Here is a 26,331-nt window from a genome sequence, read left to right as displayed (position 1 = left end):
GATACTGGCCCTAGATAGCCAGGTGCTTGCCAAAGGAATGAATTCAATGACCCAAATGTTTGCTTCCCACCATACATAGAAAACCACTAAATACTTGAACTTGAGATATCTGGTTTTCTTTAGATAACAAGCAATATTTTATTGTTCCAATTACCTGATCTTTGTTGTAAAGATTCTATTTATCCTAGCTCCTCCACTACCTCTTGGGAGCAGTCCCTCAGAGTGATCTGAGAGGCTGTCATCCCGGCTCGAGTCCTCCAGCCAAATAAATCAAAGCCCTTAACATTTAGGCTGAACGTTTATTTCAATGACGTTCCAGAATAGACACAACTCATCAATTCTGTAATGGAACACACTGAATCAGGAACCAAAAGCGTGTTTTAGTCCAGAAAATCTCCAGGTTCCTATTTCTTCCTGTCATTATACAATCCCTCCAGAACTCATTACTTTGCTGTCTGCTCCTCTGGCAACCAAACTCAGAGAAGAGACAACTCAGCAGAGTGCCCTGCTGGGGAGAACACCCCGCAGAAGCACTGCAGGCTGCCTTCCCTCCCGCAAGCTCTGCTGACCCTTGGTGTCCCCCGTGGAGACCAGGCCAACACAGCTCTTCCCAACAGCTGCAAAGTCGCACACGTTAAATAAATCATTTTATTTTATATGATATTTTACGTATATACCCATCTCTGAAAACAGCTTTGCCAGAAGCCCAAATCTTCAACATTAATCTGCAAAGGCAAATCAGGTCCCCAAGGGAAAACAAGTCTTAAGACGACGCTAAGGCCTCCAAAGTCCTCTCCACGACCATGAACCAAACTGCCTGCAGGTCTGCAGCTGCAGGAGGCTACATGTCTGCTTTTAAAGCAACCCCTTTCTGCCCTCGGGTGCTACAATGCCCTTTTATGCCCTCCCATCACAGGGCAAGAGCAGCCGCTGCAGAACCTTGCAGGGCAGCACTGACAGGACTGGACAAAGGGGATCAGAGCTAAACAAAGCATTCTGATGACACGAGCTTGTCACTGTGTCTCTTTACAGATGTAGATATATATAGAGAGAAGTGGGGTGATATTGCTCAAAGTCACACAGCTAATAAGTGGCAAAGTATATAACTCTGCTCCTCCCTCCTGTGTGACGCCCAACTGGGACAACCACAGGGTTCTCTCGTGGCTGCCTGAACAGTCTTTTCCTATCACTCATGACACACAATAATGTCTGAACTTAGCCTGCATTTGCAGCATCTTTTCCCTCCAGTTTCTCAGGAACAAGGCTGTTCGGGCCTGTATGAATTCCGGCTTCCTGAAATCTCCGTGCTCAGGCTGGTCTTGCCTGTGCATCCGGCCCGCTGCTCAGAGGCTCTTCCTCCCCTGCAGGAGGACGTTTCTAATCTTCACAGGGACACAACCTCAGGGGAGCTCTCCTCTCGCCCTCAGCATGGCAGGTGTCCCAGGCCTCATCCCGAGCAGCCCCGTTAGGACGGTGTCTGCCCAGCTCTGCTAGTCAGATCAGCAGCCTCAATGCCAGGGATTATACCCAGGTCACACTGCAAACCTACTGCCCGCCTCACAGCCCCCAGCCAGCAGGTCACCTGGAAGTCACAGCAAGTGCCCCACCCAATCCAGAAGTCTCTTCTTTTGCCAGCACCACTGATGAATGGTTTCCAACCTTCGGTCAGTTTCGCACAAAACAGCACCTTCAACTGTGAAACGGGTGGTTTTTCTTCTGCACCTCATCCTTACTGGAAACGTAAAGGGAAACCAAAAGGCCTTTTCTCAACCCTTTTCTGATGAAACCCTCCCACCCACAATACTCATATGCTCAAGAGCTTTGGATCCACATGATTTTCTTTCTCTTAGGCTAAGTGGCTCAAAAAACTAAGGGATTCTTTCTCCTTTGAGGGTATTAGCACTCAGTTTCTCGGCTTTAATCTGTTTTTGTCTCTCTCTTCAGTGACCCTAGCAGTTGCCACCTCTTACTCCCTTCAGCAGCCTCCCTCCCAACTTCTAGTCTAGGAAATCAGCTGTGATGAGGGGCATGGGGGCAGTCACAGAAGATGCAACTAAGGCACAGAGAGGCTACATAATTTGCCCAAGAAATCACCTTGAACCACCAACAGAGTGTGTCACGTCCCTCTGTTTAACTCTAATGCTAAGCAAGTTAACTTTTTGTAGATTATGTTTATAAACAGATGAGGTATGAAAATACATACAAGGACACACATCAACTCTAAGATATTCATTAACTCCACTATTTTGTTTCTATTTATTTTATTTCTATTAAAAAATTAAGAACCCCTGCAGTCAATATAGCAAAATGTTACTGGGTTTTAAATCCAGAATATACAGGGGTTGTGTCATTACTCATTCTTGTATGTATTTTCACAAGACAAAATGATTTGAAAGTCTCTCTCCCCGCCCCCTACTCACTACTGGCTCTCACCAGAGCTCCCAGACCACACATCTAACAGCCTTTCACTTTACCCACAGCTGAACTCATCAGTTTTCCCCCAGAACTCCCTCTGCTGCTTTCCCTCCTCAGAACACAGCAGGACCATTATTTAACTCATAAATCCACCCAGAAACCTGGGCCTTACTCCATCCTACCTTCACAGAAATCATTGATCCTTTCCTCTTTACCATCTAAACATGCCTTCAATCTGTTCGCTTTTACCCACTGACCGTCCCACCGCTCAAGTGGAAGCCAACAACACTGCCCACCTGGACTCATGAGTCTCCCAAGTGGCCCCACAGCCACTCTCCCCTACTTGAGACAAATGTGATTGTGTCTCTCCCACGCTTTTGGACTCATTTCAGACCCACTGTTCTTAGAAGAAACTTCAATTTCTTCACCTGGTGAAGGTCTTTGCCATGAAACTGTCAGCTCAGGAAGGGCAGGACACACCCTCGTCCCTCGGCTCCACCATCTGGCAGAGCATCAGCTTGGGAGGATTGAGTTCTTAGCAAACTACTTCACTTATCCATACAAATCCATGGTAGATTAGAAAGATTTTAGATGTTGAGCTTGACTATTAATTTGGGGATTTTGCACTGGCAACCTGCAAGTATATATTCTAATTATTGTGTCTTCTTAAAACCATACCCAGATTAAAGGAGTATTTGTGGAATGTCTTCGGAGTAAAAGGGACTGTACTTTTACAGATTTTATGTTTTAAAATATGAACAACCCGGACAGGGTCAAAAATAGAACTGCCTCACAAGTGACAGAAGACAGGTGAGACGCATATAGCAACAGGTCACAAAGATGGTAAGAGCAAAGTTGTTTCTCCAACCCCCGAAAAAATTCCTCCAAGAACTGAAAACTCAGAAATTTGAAAGTAAAATACTATCATATAAAGAAAGAAAATAAATAATCCTCTTCATCAGGGTTTCTAGATCTGACTGCAGGGTTATTAGCAGGCCATACTGAATCCTAGCACAGAAAAATCAGATGGACTAGGGGTGAGTAAGTTCCAGGAAAATGGCAGTAACTCCTCCACTTGAAAGAGGACACACACTCACTTGTTCAAGGTGATTGTAAACCACATTCTGCAGAAATTCAGAAGATTCAGGCACCGCTTCTAGATGGTGATGACACGGAAGGACGGCTTGGATGCATGCTTCTAACTGAGTCACCGGCATTCTTACACTGCAGGGGGAAATGGAGGCCCTCAGCCAAGAGCACAGTTGTTCCTGTCATGTATCCCAAGCCGTGCCTCGGGGACTCAGTGTACTGTAGCAGTCTGGCCCCAGGTGAGGACCCGCAGCGTGGCCCAAGCAAGCAGGAGGGGCACTGTGCTTGAGAAATCCCATCCCCCATGGGGGCAAGAGGGGCTGGTGGGGTTGTGTGAACCTATAAATGCTCATAGAAATACACCTGCATACATTGAAGTGATAAAATTAAAAGTAGCAGGCTACTTAACAAAATTTCAATTGTCAGTGTTAATTTTACCATTCCATTCCGCTTGTCCCCTGCACTCTGAGACAGGCTTAGGCTCTCTCACACATGCAGCTCTGATGCAATAGTTGTGAAGTTATTTTACTTTGCTGCAAGTGTCTTCGCTCCCAGTGTCACTGTGACTGTCGTCTCTTAACACAGTCAGATATCTTCCTGGATCTCTCCCTGAGTTCCTTGCTCCTGCTTCTCAGATCCTGAGATAAAGAACAGGTGAAGGCACTTGACTGGAAAAGTCAATGTGGACTTGACCAAAGTCCTCAGTGACCCCCTAGGTGAGTGCTGCCCACCCCTTACCTTCGATTCTCAAGGTTCTGCCCAGGGTGACATCCAGCCAGGAGAGAGTCCTGGGCCCTATTAAAAGCTGTGTGGCTTGGGTGCAGGGAAAGCTGCAGGAGCTGGTTCCGTAGCCGGTCCCATCCACACCTCTGCTCCTCTCTCTCCCGAGGCAGCGCTGCCAAGCCCCCAGGCTCCCTGAGCTTCTGTCTTTCTCTTCTACTCTACTTCAAGCCCTTTTCCTCTTCCTTTATTCCCTGATTATCCCTAGCTGGAATGATTTTTCTATCATAGAATCTGAAAAAATTTCCTGCAGCTGAAAAAGAGGTGCCAGAGGTCAACGCGCATATGGTGGTTCCTGAATAGAGCCCCTGGTTAGGGGGACCCTCACCAACACTCATGGGGCATCAGGCATGTTGCACCACCAACAAGAGTTTGCTGTGACACCAAGGCACGCACAGCATCCCTGCTCACTAAATTGTAGTTGTAGTCCTTTATTAAGAAGCAAAAATAAAAAAATTGCTCATGTTTCTTACTAAAATTATTTATGAGGGAGAAAAAGAAATTGTAATAGAAAGAACAAATTTCACTCCATGTTAGATGTGTTCATTTGGCTTTAATCCTGTACCTTGTTTTCTAGGCTCAGACTTGCTATCTCTGCACCTTTTGTAAAAGAAAGTTGCCTTTAGCCTGAAATATCCAGGAGGGTCTATTCTCCGGGCTCTGATCTTTAAGGATATTTGCTCTTCTACACTTATGTATAGATGGCAAGTTGTAAAATAGTGAATAACCTTTCTTTTTTTTTGGAGGTTTTACAGGGGCACCATAATTTGACCCACATGGACAGCTGCAGGAACAAAGGATTTCAAGGACAAACAATTCATACAGCAAGAAGTTTGCAACAACCAGCCACATCCCCGCCGCTTTTTAGTATAAAAGGAGACTGAATTCTGCCCTGGGGAAGAGAGTTCTACTGGATAACAATATGCCATTTTCTGGGTCTGCCAGCTTTACAAATAAAGTCTCTTTTCCTTACTCCAACATCTCATCTCCCGATTAATTGGCCTGTCATGCAGCAAGCAGAACGAGTTTGGACTTGGTAACAAATTGACTGCCTTAGAGGTAGTATGTCTCCACTGTTTCCTCATTTCCAGTATTTCACAACCTATCAATTTTATATGCTTTTTAACAACATGAACAAAAAACCTATTACAAGGAATTGATTCCACAGAAATAAAATTATTTCTACTCCTTCAAAACTTTTTTCTTTTCTATTTTATTTTGTTTTGCTTATTGAAAAGAAAATAAATTCAAATCTTTTTATTTCACGTATTTTTATAACTAGATATTGTAAATACTACAAAGATATTTAAATTGCAATAAAAATTGTTCATATATTAGTATAAAGATATATACACAATCAATGCAGATTAGGAAAGGAGTAGATATTTACTAAAAATCCACTGCACATCCAGTCTTTTACAAGCATATCCTGGAATATAAGCTCTATTATCCAGGGTCCCCCACCCCCAATCTCACTGCGGAGTCCCTTAGTAATCAACTACCAAGGCACCAGCATAGAACCATGAGATCACTAGTTTAGGTATAAATGAGAGTATTAGCTCATTCAATTCTAAAACAGAAACCTTAAAATAAATACTGAACTTACTTACAGATAAACAAATTTGGACACAAAAAAGTACAGTTTCTCCCCAAATTCACAAAGATAATAACTGGTAAAGGCAAGATTTGAACTCATCTGCCTTGAATATAAAGCTAAGTTGGAAATCCCCTTCAACTGTGGAGGACCAGCAGCACAGTCTGTCACCCTATCTTTGTTCAGATCTGGCTTTAGACAGCCTGAGACAGCACCCCTTCCTATGGAACTCGAGGGCAAACAATAACAATAAGGATTTTATATTCAGTAGTTTCTTAGGTCTCAATTATATAAAGTGTCAGCAGGTCAGCAGAAAACTCTGGGAAATATGAGTGGGTCCAGAGCTTTTTGCTGATAAGAAACTCAATCTATCAGGACAGAGTGACCTTCCCATGAGAGGCCTCATGGACATAAACTAAAGGCAACTGAGCAATGAAAACTAGCAAGAACATGGAACTCAAGCAAGAAGGATCCCTACCATCCCCTGCCCAGTTGCCTCTTCACCTTTGTGGACAAGACGGCAGAAGGTCCATGTTCTTGTCCAAGTTACAACATCATGGATTCTCACCCATATAATATTACGACTCTATGCTGTCTTAAGTCCTTTCCAACTAAAATATGATGACACCAATATCTCAGCGGAATGTCTATGTCTCCACTTTCTCTCTTCTATTAGGAGACTATATCTATGGCCACAAAGCCGAAATTCAATTAAAAACACCATGCACGAAGCCTGGTGAAAGTCTGTGTAAGAGACATTGTTCTCAAGCTCAGTGAGTGAAAACTCAGAAAAAGTGGTCCTTATCCCTCTGCAAGTGGAAGGTAGCCTGATTGTGTGTGTGTATGTGTGCACACGTGTGTGTGTAAATCAAATACAATGTATTGTGGGATGTGCACAGATTTTTTTTATGTTACTATCATTTCATGAGGATGAGCCAACCTTTAAAGTAATTTGAATCTACTCTTCTGAGAGAGTCTCAGGATCTTTTGGTGGAGGATGGGGAAGGGGAAAGGAAAGGAGGAAAGAAGTAAATGAAGCAAAGCTGTAAGTATACTGCTAGGGAAAGGCAAGACATTAATTTTGTTCCTACTTGCATCACACACAAATTAGGGACTGGCTTTCCCACATGTCTTGTCAAGCACTGAGTTGCAGAAGAACAGGTGACAGCCCATTTCTCACTGAGCTTGTGACTGTACGTGGCATCTTATAGACACTAATTATTTAACCTGATCAAACAATCTAGCAGCAGGCTGTAATTCTCCTATTTTGAGAGATAAGAAAACAGGGAGTGAAAGAGGTTATATAGCTTGACAAAAGTCAGAGGACAAGTAAACTAAAGAGGATGAATTCAAACTCAGATCTGAATGCAGAGTCTGATCTTCCCACTCCGAGGGCTGGAAATTCCTTAACACACAGGGCCCCCAGCTCCTCTGCTTTGTTCCTGGCACCAAGCATTTCCCATGGCGATATTCTCCAGTTCTCAGACACAGCGCTCTGTGCAGCCAATAACCTCCATTCGACCTTGATCATCTACCTGTCACGCCCACCAGGCTTCACCAGGCAAGAAAGCTGGCTTTCAACTGCATACAAAGCCACCCCTGTTTTATCCTGGACTCTTCAGCGGCTTTTCCAGCATGAACACAGCCATGAAAGTGCTCACAGTTTGTACATGAGCCACACTACCTCTCTCCATCTCTGTCCCCACCTATACTACTTTGCTATGACCATTTTGAGAATCTTGGAAACAAATTTTTAAAAACAGAAAAGAAAGGATTCTGTAACAAGTACTTAATACTTACAATTTAAATGAGAAGTTACAAAGTGAGTATTTACAAACCGAATCTGCCTTCCTAGGTGTCAGTTTTAACAGTTAAAATATACAATAGCAAAAAATTCTGACTTAAATAATTAACAAAAACATCAACAATAATCTGGAATAAACTCAAAAACAATGCCCATGTTGTACATGGAGGAAGTACACGACTGTACTGTGGGGTAAAGTAAGAGGTGTGAAAGTAGAGACATCAACATTTTGTATGGAGGAAAGCAGTTTTGTAAAAATGTACATTCTCCTAAAGATAATTCAAAAGTACTAAAAAATCCCACGACAGCACTTCTTTTTTTTTTTAACTTGAAAAATTATATTAGAATTCTTCAGGAATAATAAAGTCATAATACTAACCAAGAAAATTTGGGATCGAAAAGAGAATCAAAAAATCGCACTGTCAGATATTAAATAAATGTTTTCAATATGTAAGATATAGTGCTAGTGTAAGAAAGTAAGATTGATAAAAATAAACCATGAGCTCAAAAAGAGACTCTAGTGTACATAAGTATTCTTTACAGGTGGGATTTCAAGTTAAAAAGCAAAGTAGGAATTCAATAATTGTCTTGGGACAATCAGAGAATCCCCTGGAAAAATCAAATTCTATTCCAGTCATAATGACCGCAAGAAAAATTACAGAATGTGATGTGAATATTAGAAAGTACTAATAACAGCGAATATAATTCTTTGCTCATATTAATTCAACTTCTCTTCACTATAACAAGTACCATCATCATCTCCATCTTAGAGATTAAAAAAACCTACAGAAGAAATTTATACCATTATAAGAAAGTATTTCTAAGAATAATATCAGGAATAAAACCCAAAAAGAAGACATTTACAATCTTAAGATTATTTTGGGCCACAACAAAAATGAACCTACTGAACAAAATGAAAGGCAAAAAATGACAAGGAAAAGCTCTCTGATACATGTTGATGAAGACAAGGGGTTAATGTTCATAATATACATAGAGCTGTCACAAAGCAACAAGAAGCTGCCTCACTTAAATGTGTGCAAAGGACAAAAGAGATCATTCACTTTTTAAAAGTCAGATGGCTAATGAGTGAAAAATGCTCAATACCTCACTGGTCATCAAGTGCAAATTAAAACAATGAAAAAGTACTTTTGCTCATCATATTGGCACATATTTTTAAAAGATATTCTAGCTAGTGTCCATCTTTGAGAGAACAAACTGTGAGCGATCTTTTGGAGGATGACATGTCAATGGATATGTAAACTCTGAAAAACGTGTGTACACACAAGCTGAACTCCACATTTTGGAATCGTTTCATTTAGAAAAATTCAGTTCAAAAAGATGTACTTATCAGAGCATTTACACAGCACTGTTTACAATGGTGAGAAGAAAAGCTGAAGTGAAATCATATCCAGCGATAGAGAATTGGTTACATAAGTTATTCTACATCTTTTCATGTCCCACAGGAGAAGGAATTTCTAGATTCACTTGAAAGGAGCCTGTGATTTATGTAGTTGTCACATCCAAGGACTAAATTTCCAGAAAACTTAACGAAAATAATACTCATACAAGATCACAGGAATGTTTGTATAAGAAGTATGCCAGTCAAACACCCTTTCTGACAGTGGAAAATGGAGAAAACTTAAGTGTCCACCATCAAGACAATGATGCGGTAAATCACGGTGAGCTGTGGGCACTAAAGTTCCGGTGTTTCGGCGTGGTCCAAGGCCTTGTCCACAGTACGCTCCCACGAAAGGTGTCCTTACACAAGAGACCAAACCTGCATATCAGGAAAACCCTCTACTCTATCTGAAAGGACCGGGTGAGTCTGGAGGGAGAGGACGTCTGTGATATATACCTGAGTGAATAAACCGAGCTGCAGAAAACATATAGTATGGCCTTATTTTTCAATAAAGCATATATACACACACATAGACATAGATTTCTCATATACGTGTATGTATGTGTTTATTTATATGACATAGGCATAAAGGTCATGAAATATATACTCCACATTGTCAGCAGTTTTTACTCTCAGGAAAAAAGGGGAAGGGATGTAGGGGACTTTCGGTACCACAACAGATCTCTTTTCAGAATTTCAGTTAAGTATACTTGGAATTTAAAAGTTTATTTAAGTCCAAAGTAAAATGGACGAGGACTCCACAAGACAGAATGCTATACTAGTCATTAAAAATCATGCCAGGGGAGATAGAATATTGTAGAAAAATGTGTAATAAGCCGAATGGAAAATGGAGGTCTCCACACAGTATACAGGCACACATTGCTCGCTGGTTTTTATGACAGAGGTAATACACACTGATGAAAAGAACAGAAAATAGATGTTAATGTGTTAATTATTATCTCTGAGTACTGGCACCAGGATAGATCCTTTTGACCCTTTTTTCAGACATTTATATTAAATACACACTATTTCTCATCTGAAAAATGCATTTTTAGATGTCTAGTACCACACATTGGAAAATTACACGAGTACTTACAGAAACAAATAACTAGGAGACACCGCAGCAGCGTCACAAAGTGTAGAAAGGGCGATCCTGAATAACACCGCGCAGTTACATAAGGACCCACAAAGTGAGAGCACCTGCTGTAACAGGGCGCGGCCCCCTTCCATTTGTCAGATGTGTCTTCAGGGCTGAGGCAGTTCTGAGCACGGCCAGTGTCAGTGCTGGTGTCTGGATGGATGCCACTGGAGGTGAGGGCGCCTGCAAGCCGAGAGGAAGTACAGAAATCATCCTCTGCTTTTTCTGTCTTGTTTCTTTGTTACTTTTAAAGAGAGGCGGAAATAAGATAAACTGGATCTTTCCTACTGAAATTTCAGTAATGAAACCATTTTTAAAGTGATCACAACTTATATTCTGCCTATGACTGTCTTTTCAACAAAGCATCATATTTATAAAATGTTAATTAACTCAGTTAATTAACTCCCTGTTGAAACATTCTAGTAAAGAGCATGAACTGCAGTATGTAAAAGAACCACACCTGCAGTGACTAGCTCAGCTGTCTTGACGGCAGTGCAGTCAGCCCCCACCATCCTGTGGCCCTGAGCTCCTGATGCTGGTAAGAGAGCGCGCTGCTGCCTCAGATGGAAAGAAAAGGTGAAAGCATTTTCTGAAATCTACAGCACTGACAAAACATAACTGATAAATCCCAGGCTCCTTTGAGGCTGTCATTTTCCGTTTCTGGCCAACACCCGTCAATGAGCAGAACCACCCCATTCCCGAGTCATGGGACTCACGTGGGCAGCAGTTTTGGAGAAATTTCCAGGTATAGAATGTAAACCAACTATACATAAAACTCTGAAAAAGAAAAGATGCAATAATCTGATTTTGGAAGACACTAAAATATTCTCCTAAGCCTTAGTACTTGGAAAGGCTGGGCTTCTACTAAGCCACTTATTTATTTCACAGCCAATGAGCATCTCCCTCAAACCCTGTTTCCCTGTGTCTGCTGGGAGCTTCAGGCACATTGATGTTGTCTATCTTATAAGTCACAAGGCAGAGGCGTGTGTCTCACGCTTGCAACTCTCACACAGGCTCAACTCCTAGCCTCACTGTATGAACTTGGCCCCATTTTCTCACCTGTTTATTTGGTATCTGTTCTTCTGTAAGCTGCCTGAAATGCTTCTTGGAACAAGTCAGAAGAATGAGTGGGTAGAGAAATGGACAGATGGACAGGTGGGAGATGGGCAGAAAAACAGAGAGTCTCCAAGAGAAGGGGAGCAATCAAAATTACCTATGCAAAACCCTCTTCTAGTCAGGGAAGGAAACCACCACGGAGAAGTGTGAAGAGGCCGGTTGCTTAGGACTGTTTCCTGGATTCCATGAAAAGTAACACCAAGAGATGAGAGGGTAGAACTATAAATAATAAAAGAAAAAATTCATGCATGTTTGAAAAATATATCTACATTATGTACTTTCTAAAGAATAGAGTCAAATCAGCAAGCCCCAATAACACAATCCTTGGGTATTTACAGAAGTGAGAATCCCATCTCCAATCTGCAAGGCATCCCTTTGGAGCACTGAGAGTCTACACGGTGCAGTCATAAAGCCATCACCGCAAAAGCGATGCTATCCTGCACTTACGAGGAAAGAGCAGCTGTGCTCGGTCTGCCTACACGTGTCTTTTACACCCCTCAGCACCTCTACGGGGGAGGGATGCCTAGCGAGCCCCATCTCTGCAGGACAGAAAACAAGTCCAAGAGAGGCTAAGCCGACCTATCAATTCTCCATCTCACAGGACTTGTCACTCCAGACCAGGACTCGAATTCGGACCCTCGTTTGTAACCACAGTACTACCGTATTTTATGTGCTTTTTGTGTGTATAATACATTTGTTTCTGGCATGAAAGGGTATTTAATAAATGATCGGTTGTCTTGTCTATCTCATTAGCTCACAATCTTTATATTTTTGAATTGTACTCTTCCCATGGAGAAAGGAATGGAAAGAGCGGGGATCAGAATGAGGTGGGGCTCCATTCTTTATCTGTTGCCTCATCTCATCGAAGTCCCCAAACAAGGAGATAGAGCAAATGTTCTCGTCATCATTTAAAGAGAGGGCTCCAGTGATGGTGACTTACTCAACTCCAAAACCAAGTCTGGGGGAAGGGCACATGCAGCAACGAGAGCAGTATCACCTGTAGGAAGGCAAAAAGAGCTCAGGGGATGGCTCAATGGGTCAGCCTGATTTCATTTCAATCGATAATACAATAACACACTCTAAAAAATCTAGCATGCAATGGATTTGCTCTTTCTTGACATCTAGCAAGTTTCCACATCTCACATGTAACATTATCACGAACTAGTGAAAGGAAGAGTCCACAGACAAGGAAAATCAATGCCACAGGCAGGCTGAAACACAGGCTGGAGGAAAGGAAGGGAAAGGGCATAGTTAAGAAGAGGCGAAATTCTGGGAAAAAGACATCATCACAAGGAATCTCAAGCATCATCCAGCAATCGTATAATCATTCTTTCAAGGGACAGTTACTTAGGTCCTATTTTGTGCAACATTGTACAGTGGGCGAAGCAAGAGCACAGCGTCCATGGTGGCAGCAAGTTGCGGAGCTCCAATACACTTCTGATCCCGGTACCTTGCACACTTGTCCTCAGTATAAAGGCAAAATATATAGTAAAATAATCCAATGTAAACTCTATGCAATGCTGAAAAAAATTAAAGAATACCTAAATACCTGGACAGACACACCACGCACATTCCTGAATCAAATGACAGCATTGTTGGGATGGCAGTGCTCCCCAGAGCGATCCATATATTCAACGTGGACTCGATCACAATCCCAGTGGGTTCCTCTGCAGAAACTGACTATCTGCTGCTACAATTCATATGAGAATTCGAGGATCTCAGTAACCAAACCGTACTTGAAATAGAAGAAGAGTTTGAGAGGACTTCTAATTCTCAATTTCAAACCTTACAACTGTATCTCCAGGTGAGATTAGAGGCCATTTTTAAGTTATAATTGTGTTTATCCTTATTTTCTAAATTCTGTACAACGAATATACCTGTTAGAATAAGAAATTTAAAAAGTAAAGTATCTTTTAAAACATGCAAACCGATTCATTCATTGGGAAGAAAATATTTTGACTATAAAGAAGTAAACAAATATCTAGTGAAAAAGGACTATTTAAAAACAGGAGTGAATTTACATTTTTTGTAAATTGGAAACTGAAAAGCACAAACACATCAAGTTTCTAGGGAGAGTGTTGCAACATATTAATTGTTATTTCCAAAATTCTAATTGAACAATGAAAACTCAAGAAAGAGAAAATCTTGATTGACAGCCAACTGCAAACACATGGAGAGCAAAGGCCTAGAAATCACAGTTCCTTTAACTCTGCTACTAACTCAATAGGAGAGGAAATTCCTCACAGAGGGGACAGTGGAATCCCATGCATAGGACAGGATACACAGTACAAACTGCAGTAGAATTGGGGGTGAATTCCATAGAAGAATTCTAACGTTACAACATTGCTGAAAAACTATATAAACACTGACAGACAGATTAAAACACACAGTCATATATATTATATAGAAACATATGAAGTCTGCTCCCATGTTGCATAGAAATACAAACATATTTGTTCATTTATGGGCACTGATTACTTTATCCCAGGTAGAATATTTCAACTAAAATAGATAATCAATAATACACTCCTCTTGTCAAAACTAGTTGATAAGTTACTCTGCTATGTATGCATAATGTGTCTAAGATAGATTTAAAATTAGTGAAAAAGATTTTTGTATGGTTTCTTGAACCCTTCTCAAAACACCAAGCTTAATTTTAAAATAAATCTGAGCAGTATTTCTATATGATCTTTTCCCTTGTGAAATGAACAACACAGTCTGTTGTCAAAATTCTTTCCTTACAATGATTCACGAGCACCGTATACTCACAAAACTGCTGGACAGCAAGGCACTATCCAGACACTGTGACAAATCAAATGAAACACAAGGAAGACAGTGACCCTATTCTGCAGGGCTTATAATCTGTTCCAACACCGGGTTTTTATTTGATTTGTTTGATTGGTTAGAAAAATAAAATCACTCAAGTACATTCTTCTTTGAGCATTATGTAAATCATGACTCTCTTTTTAGTGTCATGAGCAGGAAAGACTTGAGTATGAATTGATTAGAACAACTAGGCACAATCATCACTGGAGCCTGTGTAATAAATAAGTACATGAGATCTAAAATAAACCTACACAGATCTCTGCAAGGAAAATGAAGAGGTGAGTTCCCCAATGAGAAAACAAACAATCAAGAAATCAAAAAAGGAAAACTTTTTCATTAATGATTCCAGGCAGTAGTGGAGCATGGTGGTGAAGATCACAAATGCTGGGGACAAACATGAGGGTCTGAAATCCCACAGCACTGGGTAGCTGTGACACTGATATTTCAGTGAAATTTTCTGCACCTCAGTCTCCTATCCATAGACTGGGGACAGCCACAGCACCCATCTCCTAGAACGGTCTTAAGAATTAAGTTATTTTTTATATAAAAGTTTAAATAAAATACCTCAGATTTTAAATATTACCCCAAAAGCTCAAGGAACAAAGAAAACAGTGATAAATTGGAGTTCATCAAATGTTAAAAATTTGCTTCAAAGGACACCATCCAGAAGGTGAAAAAACAACAGAGAGGAGAAAATTTTTTCAAATTATTTATCTGATTAAGTATTTGTATCTTCAAATAAAAGAAAAAACTCCTACAACTCAACAAGGAAAAGAGAACTCAATTAAAATGTGTATAAAGTATCTGAAAATGTATTTTTCAAAGAAAATATACAAATGGCCAATAAGCACAATCAAACGATGTTCAATATCATTAGCTGTAAAAGAAATCAAGTCAAAACCACTAGGAGAAACCGCTTCACACTTACTACAATAGGTTATAATAAAAAAAAGGTGTAACAAGCACTAATGAAGACACAGAGGAAGCGGAGCGCGCAGCCCTTGCTGGTGAGGATGTAACACAGCGTGGCCACTTTAGAAAACAGCCTGGCAGGTCCTCAGAGAGTTGAACATTTGGTTTATGAATGACCCAGCATTTCTGCTCTCTGGTCACACAAGTAAGAGAACTGAAAACAAATGTCCACATAAAAATTCCTACAGGAGTATTCACGGCGCCATTACTCTTCACAAACAAAAAGCAGAAACAACACAAACGACTATCACCTGATGAATGAGTAAACAGTAGGGCCCAGATATACAGTAGAATATAATTCAGCAATAGCAAAGCATAGAGTACTGACCCAGGCCACAACCTGGAAAAACATTGAAAAAGTTACTCAGTGTGAAAGAAGTCAGTCACAATAGACAGTTCCATTTACATGAAATAACTTGTTTTACATGAAATGTCCAGCACAGGCAAATCCATAGAGAGAGAACAGTGGCTGCCTGGGGCTGGGGGAGGATGAGGAAGATGGGAATGACTGCTTGTGCATACAGGGCTTCCTGTTGGGGGATGAAAATATTCTAAGATTGACTGCGATGCACAATTCTGGGCTTTGAGTAAAAACCGCTGCACATTGTAATGGGTGAATTGTATTAAAACTGTTAAGGACAAAAGCACCTAGGGCCAGAACCTTCAAATAGTAAATGCAAATTGCTAACTTTTATTACAGGAAGAAGAAACTGCCCTCAGCATGAAAGCAGGAGATCGGCAAATATGGGTTAACAGAATTGGACAAGAGCATTTCACTTGAAAGAGTTGCTGAGTGTACACGAAATATTCAGAAATAGGAAAATCAGCTTGACATCACGAAGAAGCATTCTGCTTCAAAGGCAGATCAAGGATTCGGCAAGCCCAGCTGCTAGAAATAACCAGAGAAGAAACCTGGTTCTTACAACAAGCACCAGAGCCAACAAGGAAATGGTGGTGAGGAAAGCAGGCAGCCAAAAATCTGGAACAGTTTGCTACAAATAATTTCTCCACTGAAAATTCAAAAATAAAATGAAAGTGATGCAATGCTGAGCTGGCCTCACGTTAAAGGGCTTCCTCTGCTGCTCGACAGTTCTGTAACCCCGAATGAGAGACTCAGGAGAATCAGCATGGCTCCTGGCAGTCCCCAAGTGACTGCCCTCCAGCACGTTTACCACCATCACATCTGCCAGGGTTGTATTGCAGAGAAGAGACCAACTTCTAAAAGGCACAGGAAATGTTTACCAGGGAAGAAAAGGCTGCTGTCAGTCCTGGGACAGAGGCAGTGTGAGCAGAGGCCAGAAGGCTGCAGGTGAACTGGAGCAGACCTGGGGCAGGAAGGGACCACGGAAGAGCAGATCTCAATTTTCTACTCTCTCTCCCTCGGGTAGGAGAGATAAAGCCTGCATCCTTCTCACCTGGAACTGTGGGTTCTGGCTGGCAGAAGTCTTACGTACAGGGAATGAATACTCAAGACTCTGTGGAAAAAGTCACGAAAGAGAGAGGGCGTAGGGACCCAACTCCACGAGCCTCTCAAATGATCCCATATTTATTGTGTATAATCAAAGGAAAACGTCATTAACAGTTGTGTGATAGTAAGCAGGAACTTGGGGAAAGAAGGATGAGACAGAGATTGTAGAATCCACCATGAGTACAAAGGCTTAGTGTATCTTTAGGTAAGTCATGGGGTGAGGGGAATAAGATACATCCTTTAGACATGTGAATTACAAAGCAGACCACCAGACCAGCTAGGTCCTTGCTTGGGGGATAATAGAGTATCTAACTGCACACAAGCCCAGCCTTTATAGCTGTGGGCCTGGGTCATTGCTTTGCGATGAGCAGAGTGCTATCTAAAACATCATCTACGCAAGCAAAGCATTATCTCTGCTTTTTAAGGCAAGGAGACAGGAGTGAGGATGCACAGGCACTTGCTTGCAAAGCAGTTACTAAGCATACGTTTTCTTCTTAAATTTGACAGGCGGCTGGGGTCTGTTACAATTTGTTAACCCAATCATGGGCTCCCACATGGAACCATTATGGAGGACACCCTAAGGTGACAAATCCTGGCTCTAGGTCTTTTCCTGCCAGCTTCAGCCACTCTAGCAGAGTCTAGGCACATTCCTGAATAATGATCATACAGAACCACCCACACTGTTAACTCCTGGTGCTTGAAACTTAATTTTAGCTCTACACAACTTAACGTAGAAAAGTTTCAGAAATAAAAGATATTATATTTACTTTATATCTCATCATAGGACTGATTTTTCTGATTGCTCTAAGCTGCTTCTTCTTGGTAAAGCACCTAATTCTGCAGGTGAATTCAGTACTTTCTTTGGGCATAACTAGCCAGTTTGGGCTCGCTAACTTCTATTGGTCAAATACCGATACACTTAATTGATTTCATTGTTCATCAATTTCAGCTGGGAGCAGAGGGAGTGTCACTCTGTTCCTCAGCCCAACCTCAACTCTTTATCATCAGCAACTCAGGACTCCGGAAACCAAAAAAAGCTTTTGTTTCCCTTCTACAGTTTCAACAAACCCAACAGGATACATAAGCCTGGAGAAAGAATTCAACACAAATGTTAAAACAAAAATCAATAAACCTGAAGCAACTCCATCTCCGAATCATGATACACAATGACATGAGATTAAGTGTGTCAGGCCCAAAGCATGGGTGAGCCTGACCACCTGATTTCTATTGTTCAAAGGAAGGAAAGTTTTCCTATTTTTTATTATCACTCTGTCATTGTTTCTGATTAAGCCAAAAACTAGTGTATGAAATAATTAAGCATTGAAATAACAGATTTTTGTTGTATCAATTACAGAAGGCATTCAGAGGTGTTAGGAAAAACCACCTCTGTAAAAAATGCAAAATTTCTTCCACTGTGAAGAACACGTATACAAAATGCAACAGAGAATTCAAGCTCTTGTGGAGAGGAGCAAAAGCCACAGAATCAAAGCAAAGTCATTACTATGAGTCAACTCAAAATTCACTGGACAATCATGTTCAATGCATTCAATGAAATTTAAAGGCATACTGCAAACCATACACTTAATGATCTGCAGGCTAGAGGAAGAATTTCTCTCTTTAACAGACAAGAGTAATCAATAGGGTGCCCCACCAAACAAGGACCAAAGAACAATCAGGTTTTTAACAGTTATGATAAATCAGCATTTTCTAAAGATCAAAATCCAGAAATTTTAAACATTCATTCACACCACAATGAAACAAGCACTTAAAAAAAAAAAAGAAAAGAAGCACATAGAACATGTACATAGATCAATGAGAATTTCTTGAGACGGTGGAAGAAACAGGCTATAGTCTTTTACTTGAGAAATAAAACTACTTTTAAAGATAAATGCTAAAACACATTTCATCATTCATGTTGCCTTGAAAAATCTGAGGCACTTGTATCTGATTAGAAAAGCAATTCTGAGTAATAGTGTGTTACAATTCAGAGCCAGTTTGCTTTAGAAGAAAAGAGAAAAGAAAAGCTACCGTTTCTCATATACTGCACAAAGTGTGAAGTGTCTCCCTCCCTCTTTCTCCTCCCGTTTTCTAAGCTCATGCTTCCCAACCCTTCTGAAACAAGTATGAGAACCTCTTATTCCCGCCAATATGCCAAATGACAAAAGAAAATCAATTTATTTGTGTAAGTATATGCTTAAACCTTGAACTGGAAGAGAAAGATATCAGAAGTCTATATGGAACTTATTTCTACATTCCTGAAATCACACACACAAACGTTCACACAGACACAGACACAGACACATACCCCCTGGATTACTGGGAAATTCACAAACTTAGGATTTCCATCTTCTAGAAGATAACTTTGTAGTTAGTTTAAAATACAAAACTGTCAGCTTTGGAAAGCCTTGATCACCTGCTAAACCATCCAAATATCAAAGAGACCCAATTAGCCTTCTCGGTAGAATGTAATTTCCCATGATGGCAAAACATACCCTAAAAAGTCCTGGATCTAAGTCTCGTGTTTATCACTAGCTATGATCGTTTTTAAGCACATTAACAGATTCAGAAAATTATGTCTCAACAGCATTTATTCTTATCTAAATAGTATACGTGTTCATTTGCCTATACAGAGACCAGGTCCCATCATGGAGTTTAAGAGCTATTTTGTGTATTGCAATATTTATTTTTAAGTGCAGAAAAGGAGGGTGGGTATTACTCAGTTGTAGAGCACCTGCATAGCATGCACAATGTCCTGGCTTCAGTCCCCAGTACCTCAAAAAAAAAAATAAATAAAATAAGGGCATATTTAAAAATGAGTAAAGTTATAAAAAAATGCAGACTAAAAACCACTGCAATCTAGGAGACACAATTACAATAAAAAAAAACAAGAGTTTCTGTCAATTATTGGCTATTGGCCAATCGCAGAGACAACCAGAAATCACACCTGATAACCATCACGTGTGATTCCCAGCAACCCTACTAAGTAGACACGGATGAGAAACCAGGCTCTGCAGATGAGGAGACGGAGCTCAGAGGAGCCGGGAACGCTGACCGTCCTGCTTCCCGTGACACCACATCAGCCCAGGGCAAGCGCTGACGGAGCTGCAATGAGGGGACACCCAGCTGCATGGAACCTTGGGGCACTGGGGAGTCCCAGAAAACACTAAAAGCTGTTCAGTGAAAAACCAGCTCAAATATAATACACTGTGCCACATTCTTTAAACAGGGAACATGAGTGAGACCTTTTTGATGCCTCCGTGTCCTTTCTGCCATCGTCAGTTACTTGCCCTCACAGCGTGACCAGTGATGAACTGGACCCCATATGAAGCGCACTCAGATGGCAGAGCATTTGAAGCTGGTTTATGAAGTTTGTAAGACTCTGTGCCTCACACAGGCGGTCATCCATCACTTCTCACCGGTGTGGACGTACCACCTGAAATCACTCCTTTCTGCTTTTTAAAATCCCTTCATCTACTCCAGACTTTTCAACAGCAAAGAAGCAGCTAAACCACAGACAGTGGACAGCTTTTCACCAAATTTCTTGAACAGCCCATCGGACTACCTGGAAGCCCTTTACTTTTATTAAACCCACTTCCAGGTACTTCATCATTTTCGGATTGGTGGACTTGGCCTCTGACTGAGCTACTCAGAGAGCTCCCAGCCTCACATCCGTGAGAGGACCCTGCTGTTGGGAGAAATCAGTGAGAAAGGCGTACATCCCCCAGTCATGTCTGCATGGCTAGAAGTGCCACAACGTGCTAAAAATTTATACCATCATAACCCCTGGGCTCCCATGGACTGGTTTCACATTAACCAAACTCATGAGACACTGATGCAAGAAAACCAGAAATTTAACTTATTAATGTAACAGAAGATGTGAAACTATGAACCAGACTGCAATATCAGAGTTCAACCATGAGTATATGTTCTCCTCCACGGCCCAAACACGGGCAGGCAGTCACATGGCAAGTGTGGACAGAAGCAGAGCAGGAAGGATTTCTAGATGAATTCAATGGACTAAATTTCTGTTATACCAACAGATCTGCTGCCTGGAAAACAATTAATTCTAATCACGGTGCACTCTTCGTGGACAGTTGCCGAGACACGACTGTGAGCACCTGTGTAACTCTCCTTTCCCTGTCCTTTCTGGGCTAGTTGATGCACAGACGTACAGAAATCGAGGGATGCAGATACATCTAAACACCCAAAGCCCATTCTGGGAGCCACAATACCATACAGCCAGGGTTAAAATACTTGCTCTGCCACTTACTAGTTCTGTGACCTTGGTCAACTTACCCTCTGTGTGCCTCAATTTCCACACTGTAAAACTGGGATAACAATCAAACCTTCCTTACTCGCTTGTTGAGAAGATTGAAGGATTCATTTCTGTAAAACGCTCAGAAAAGAATGTAGCACATTTTGGGTGCTCAACAAATGTCAAATTAATATTACAGTGGTTTACAAGTCTCCTTCCTAATCATCTTCTGTGTTTCCTGGCTAGACTAATACCCAAAGGATATTCTTATTTCTCCTTTTATAAACTCATGGGATGCACCCTTCTGTTCCATACCACCACCTGTTTAAACTGATGGAAGGGATACCTCCTTCCCACTCCTCTGGGCCATGCAGAGTGCTACTCCCTTCACAGCCCTGACGCCTGGCCCACAGCTAGCCCTCCTCACATTAACAGATTGAGTTGTGATTCCAGGGAGACAAGCAGGGCATGTGAAACCCTTCCTTTCCCTCCAGTGTTGACTACCCTAGGGAAGCACCCTGGATGCTCAGCTGCATTGCAGAACAGCCCTGTGCATGATGGGGCACATTCTCTCAAGGGAAGGCTTGCTGTGGCCCAGAGATACCTGGGACAGGGTGAGTCTCTACTTCTGGGACACAGTATCATGACACTCATTTATCCACAGCCCTGAAGTTCATGGAGAAAGTGGCTTCATCAGTAACAAAGAAGACATTTATCACCTGCCTACTCTTGTGTCATCTCTCAGTTGGCTGCTGGAGACAACATGTGTATAAGTATTGGTTCCCCTTAGGCCCCAACATATATGAAGTAACAAAAATTTCTGTGGCTTAACGTTGGTCCAGGGCGACTGTGTAACAGTTCTGACTCTGCTGATGCTAAATTATGGGTGTAGGAATTATGGAACGTCCTCAAAAATCTTTCATCATAAAATCAGCTTTTCTTATTTTCTTGTTTCTTTGTAATTACCAAAGACTATAAAATGATGGCTGCACACAAAACAGCAGCTAAAGTTTATGAGCTCTCTTGACATACCCACTGTGGTAAACATGTTACATAATTACTAATTCTCACAATTCTACAAAGCAGATATGAGTGTCCCCTTCTCACAGACGAGGGGAAAACTCAGAACGAGCTGACTCAGGATCACGTGGTTCAGTGTCAGCACGTGCAGGCAAACCCAATTCAAGAAACTACACCCCATCATATATGTACCAAATCAACTCCCACCAATTAACACACAGCGGCGGGGTCAATACTCAGGGAACTCAACACACCTTTCAGCTTTATGGTGCTCCAGAGGCAGCTTCTAGCTGTTTTAAAATATCCCGGCTCACTGGTTTCTAACACTAGAAGAAAAGCCCGATTTTGCCATTGTTTGCACAGCAAGTCTGAAATGTTCACAGCGAGATAAAAGAATAAAACTATGATATAAGCAGAAAAAATTTTCCAGGTAGAAAGACATAATGGACGTTGTGCTATTCTGAAGCATTAAGCAAAGGAATCAAAATAAAATCACATTGTTTAAGCCTTATTTTACAAACAGAAAAATTAAGACTGTAAAAAGTTGCAACAGCGCCACCTATGGCTAAAAAGACCTTCCAGGTTGCCGGGAAACATGCAACACAAAAATTGACTGTAAGATGAGAAACGAGAATCAGATAACTAGAAGCTTATGTAGCATATACTGCACTTTGCTTCGGGGGGATGGAGGGGTATTCAGTATTTAATCTGATATTGCTAATACTCCTAAATATAAACAAAAGACATAGGCTCATGGAAGCTCATCTTAGAAGAGGAAAGAATCCAGTCCAGCCACTTCATTTTACACGAGGGGAGACTGAGACCTGAGATCTGTCCTCCTGGCAATCAGCAGCATAGCTCTCCTAGGTCTCATGTCTTGCACTGTAGTAAAAACCAACAGAACTGTACTACGCCTATATTCATAAAAGTCACGTCTGTATTTTTCCAACAGTAGGTAATCTAAGTATCTTGCAAAATACTTCTCAAAGAGCCAGGAAATCATAGAAGGGTATTGAAATACAAAAACATTTATTTACATATTAAAAGAGCATGAGCTTTATTCTCTCTATTAAAAAAGTGACATGTCAAATCAAAATTTTGAAATTTTAAAACCTGAAAAGAGTGCAGAAAAAAATCAAAATTTTCTTTAGTCACAAAAGAGAGGAGCTTATTCCCTGAGAATAATCAATGTGGATTTTTCTAAACTTAATGGTTCTGGTCAGAATCCCGAGAAATTAAATGTCTGATGGATGGTTACACGGCAACATGAATTCTGAGCTGTAACAATACACATTCTGTGTAAATAATCTTCAAGGTCGTCTGCTTAAGGCAATTTAAGTAGTCCCTGTCTCACTAGAATGACACAGATTTCATTAAAGCTTCATACTGCACTTAAAAAAAAAACAATCCTAGTTACTTTAAGCCATAATAATGTATATCATATATATACATATTGAATATGCATCAGAAATAAGCTACCCTTTTTAGTATTCAGAGTTGATACTTCTAAACTATCAGTCACTGTGACAGCACATTTTTATTAAGCACCTCTACGGTGCTTTGTATACAAGACGTCCAGCTCTCACAGTCAGACAAGGTAAACCATATTACTCAAATTTCACAAATGACGAAATATACTTAAGCCATGTAAACAACTAAGATATTCATCATCAGGAAAGAAAAGAGTAAGGATTTTACTTACAATACTCACTGACAAAGTTTTCTTTCATACTAAGACTACATAAAACAAATTCAGTGTTTGGAAATTTTTCAGTAAATAAGCACCACTAGAAAAAACAAGTAACATCATTAGCAACAGTTGGACTTTCAAAGACCACTTCTCTCTTGCACAATAATTATTTTAAATGTTTTGTTTTTAGTTCTCACAAAGAACTAAATTAAAAAAATATTACCTTTAAAGTCATTACCTGAGAATAAAACATTTGTGAAAATGTACAATTTTAATTTATGCCACTCTGCCTCTCATTCTCACTGGTGTCTCTCCTTTGAAGACCTCATCAGGCTGAGATAGCTAAAATCGGTCATTTATGGGCTCACAGGAGTTCGGGAAAACACTCAAAGGGAAGCTGATTAGAGGAGCAATTGAGAATTCATCCTGTGCAGCCTGGATTCCAGCATCGAGCTAGCCACCGCAAGCTGCGTGTCATTTGGGGCAAGCTGACCCATCTCTCAATCCCTCAGCTACAAAAAAGGAGACACTGATACCTACAATCAAACACTTGCTATGAAGTAAAACATGAGCAAAGCATTTTAGCCTCAGTTAGGCGTCCACTCACAGCGAGTTTGGTCATTATGATGATGAGGATGGCTGTTAACAAATTAAGCTCGACCAAACAGGAGAAATCACCTTAAAGGAGAAACATTCTAAGTCCATGAGCATTTCCTTTTGGATGGACTGCAGAATATTCTATAGATTTTTTTTAATAAACCAAATTTTGTCCATTAATTGTAGATTTACAGGTTCATGGACAAGTCTCCAGAAAAATAATTAGAGGCCTCTAACCTCTGAAAATTAAGATGTAAATTTTAAAAAAAATCAGGGAAGAGATTATACCTCATTTGGGAGAGTATGTACTTAGCATGCATGAGGCCCTCAGTTCAGTCCCCAGTAACTCCATCTAAAAACTTTGTTTTTTAAGAAATAGAGAATTAAAGCAAAAGGATGGAGGAATACGGAAATTTTTAGAGACTCATCTCAGATTTAAGATGGGGAAGAAACCATCCAATTCTCAGAAGAAATCTTGAGGACTATGTAAACTGGATCTGAGATGTCTAGTCTTTTAACATTATTCATGAAATCATATTACCAAGTCTTAAAACTACCTGATAACCCACAGTGGTGATACTGATCATAACAGCTACCATCACGTATCGAGCTCCGGCTAGGACTGCTCTGTTCTGACATCTCTGCCCCTAAGGCCTCACCAGGCAGAGAGCACTAAATTCGGTCATTTATGAGCATCTCGTGTAAGTCCTCCATTTGTGCTTCTCACACTCCCCTGACCAGCTCCTCTGAGGGAAGCACTGTTATCATCTTCCCCACCCGCAGATAAGGCCACTGAGGCACAGACACTAAACCCGTTCCAGGCCACATTGGAATTAAAGGACGTCTGTATTTCTGCTGTTTTGCTTTTGACAAAGGAATCTGAGATATCAATTCAAAGCAGACTGTTAAATAATCAAGTCTGTCAGGTCTTCACCTCAAAGAGCAGATACTATAAATTCCTGTTGTAGGATGAGGCTGCCGCCACAAACTGACTCAGCTTGAAATTAATATCCAAGATGAAGCAGCGGATACACGTAAATATTCACGATTGTCAAGTCTGCCCACGGGTCTGGGCCCTTCACTGCCTGAAAGGGGGTGAAATCCCCACCCGTGTCTGGGAGGGAAGCGCGGCTCTTCCCGGGCTCACCCAGGCTTCATAGGCTATTTACCCCCACAGACTAGCCTCAACGGTTAAAAGCTCTCAAGATTTTTACACCAGGCAAAACTGAAAGACATTTCTGCAGATGGAGCAATTTCTCAGGCTTAAATTTATTTGCCTACACTCAGCCAGAGGGAGAAAAGAAACAGGACTCTACAAAGTCTCTGACCCTCACCACTCACAGGAGTAGAATGACCACAGCAGAAGATGGCCCTTCACATTGCAGGATGTGAACAAAATAAAGATGCCCCAACAACAGGCACTCCCAGACACAGCGCTCAGCAGTCTTCTGCACAATCACGGTTGTGCAGCCCTCAACACCTTCTATTTCCAGAACACTTCATCAGCCCAAAAGAATCCCCCTATCACTAGCATTCACCCCGTAATCCCCCTCCACCCAGCCCCTTGCAACCATCACCTGCTCTCTGCCTCTGCATGTGCCTTTTCTGGGCTATTCAGATCACTGAAATCAACAATATGTGGCCGTTTGTGTCTGCTTCCTTTCAATTAACATGCTGTTAGCAAGGCTTGTATATTTTGAAGTGGCATCAGCATCTCTTTATTTATTTATTTTTTTTGGAAACGTTAAAGATTATTAGAAGGTGGTAAGTACTATCAAAAAGAGTAGAATGGACCATAAGTGATTGGGTTTCAAAGGGAAAAGTGTGGGTTGAACAGTCAGGGTGGACTTCCCAAAACAGGTGTCATTTTTCATTTTCCTCTTTTTTTTTTCTTTTTTATTCACTCTTACGTGTGAATAATGTTCCACTACATGGAGATACTACATTCTGTTCATCCATTCAGCAGCTATGTATGGACGAGGTCCAGAAGAATGAGTGTAAGGGATGACTAGCATGGATGGCATTTAAGCAAAGGGCAAAATGTGCTTTCAAAAAAAAGCCAACAAACAGAGGCACAAGGAAATTCAGTGCGTTTCTGAGCAAAGTGCTTGCTTGCTTCGGCAGGACTACCGTGCAGGGCTGGGGCGGATATTGGCAGGAATCACGGT

General features: G+C 41.1%; 1 protein-coding gene across 1 annotated transcript in view; it reads right to left on the bottom strand.

Annotated features, from left to right (window-relative positions):
- Positions 1-26,331, bottom strand: part of LOC140695035 (uncharacterized) — a 128,307-nt gene that overhangs the window by 27,285 nt on the left and 74,691 nt on the right. The window contains exon 13 of the mRNA XM_072957990.1: positions 10,282-10,402. Coding sequence (XP_072814091.1) covers positions 10,282-10,402 — 121 coding nt within the window. The remainder of the gene's footprint in view (positions 1-10,281; positions 10,403-26,331) is intronic.

The sequence above is a fragment of the Vicugna pacos genome, unplaced genomic scaffold (genome assembly GCF_048564905.1).
Source record: "Vicugna pacos unplaced genomic scaffold, VicPac4 scaffold_125, whole genome shotgun sequence".
Lineage (NCBI taxonomy): Eukaryota > Metazoa > Chordata > Mammalia > Artiodactyla > Camelidae > Vicugna > Vicugna pacos.
This window is presented reverse-complemented; position numbering and strand designations above follow the sequence as displayed.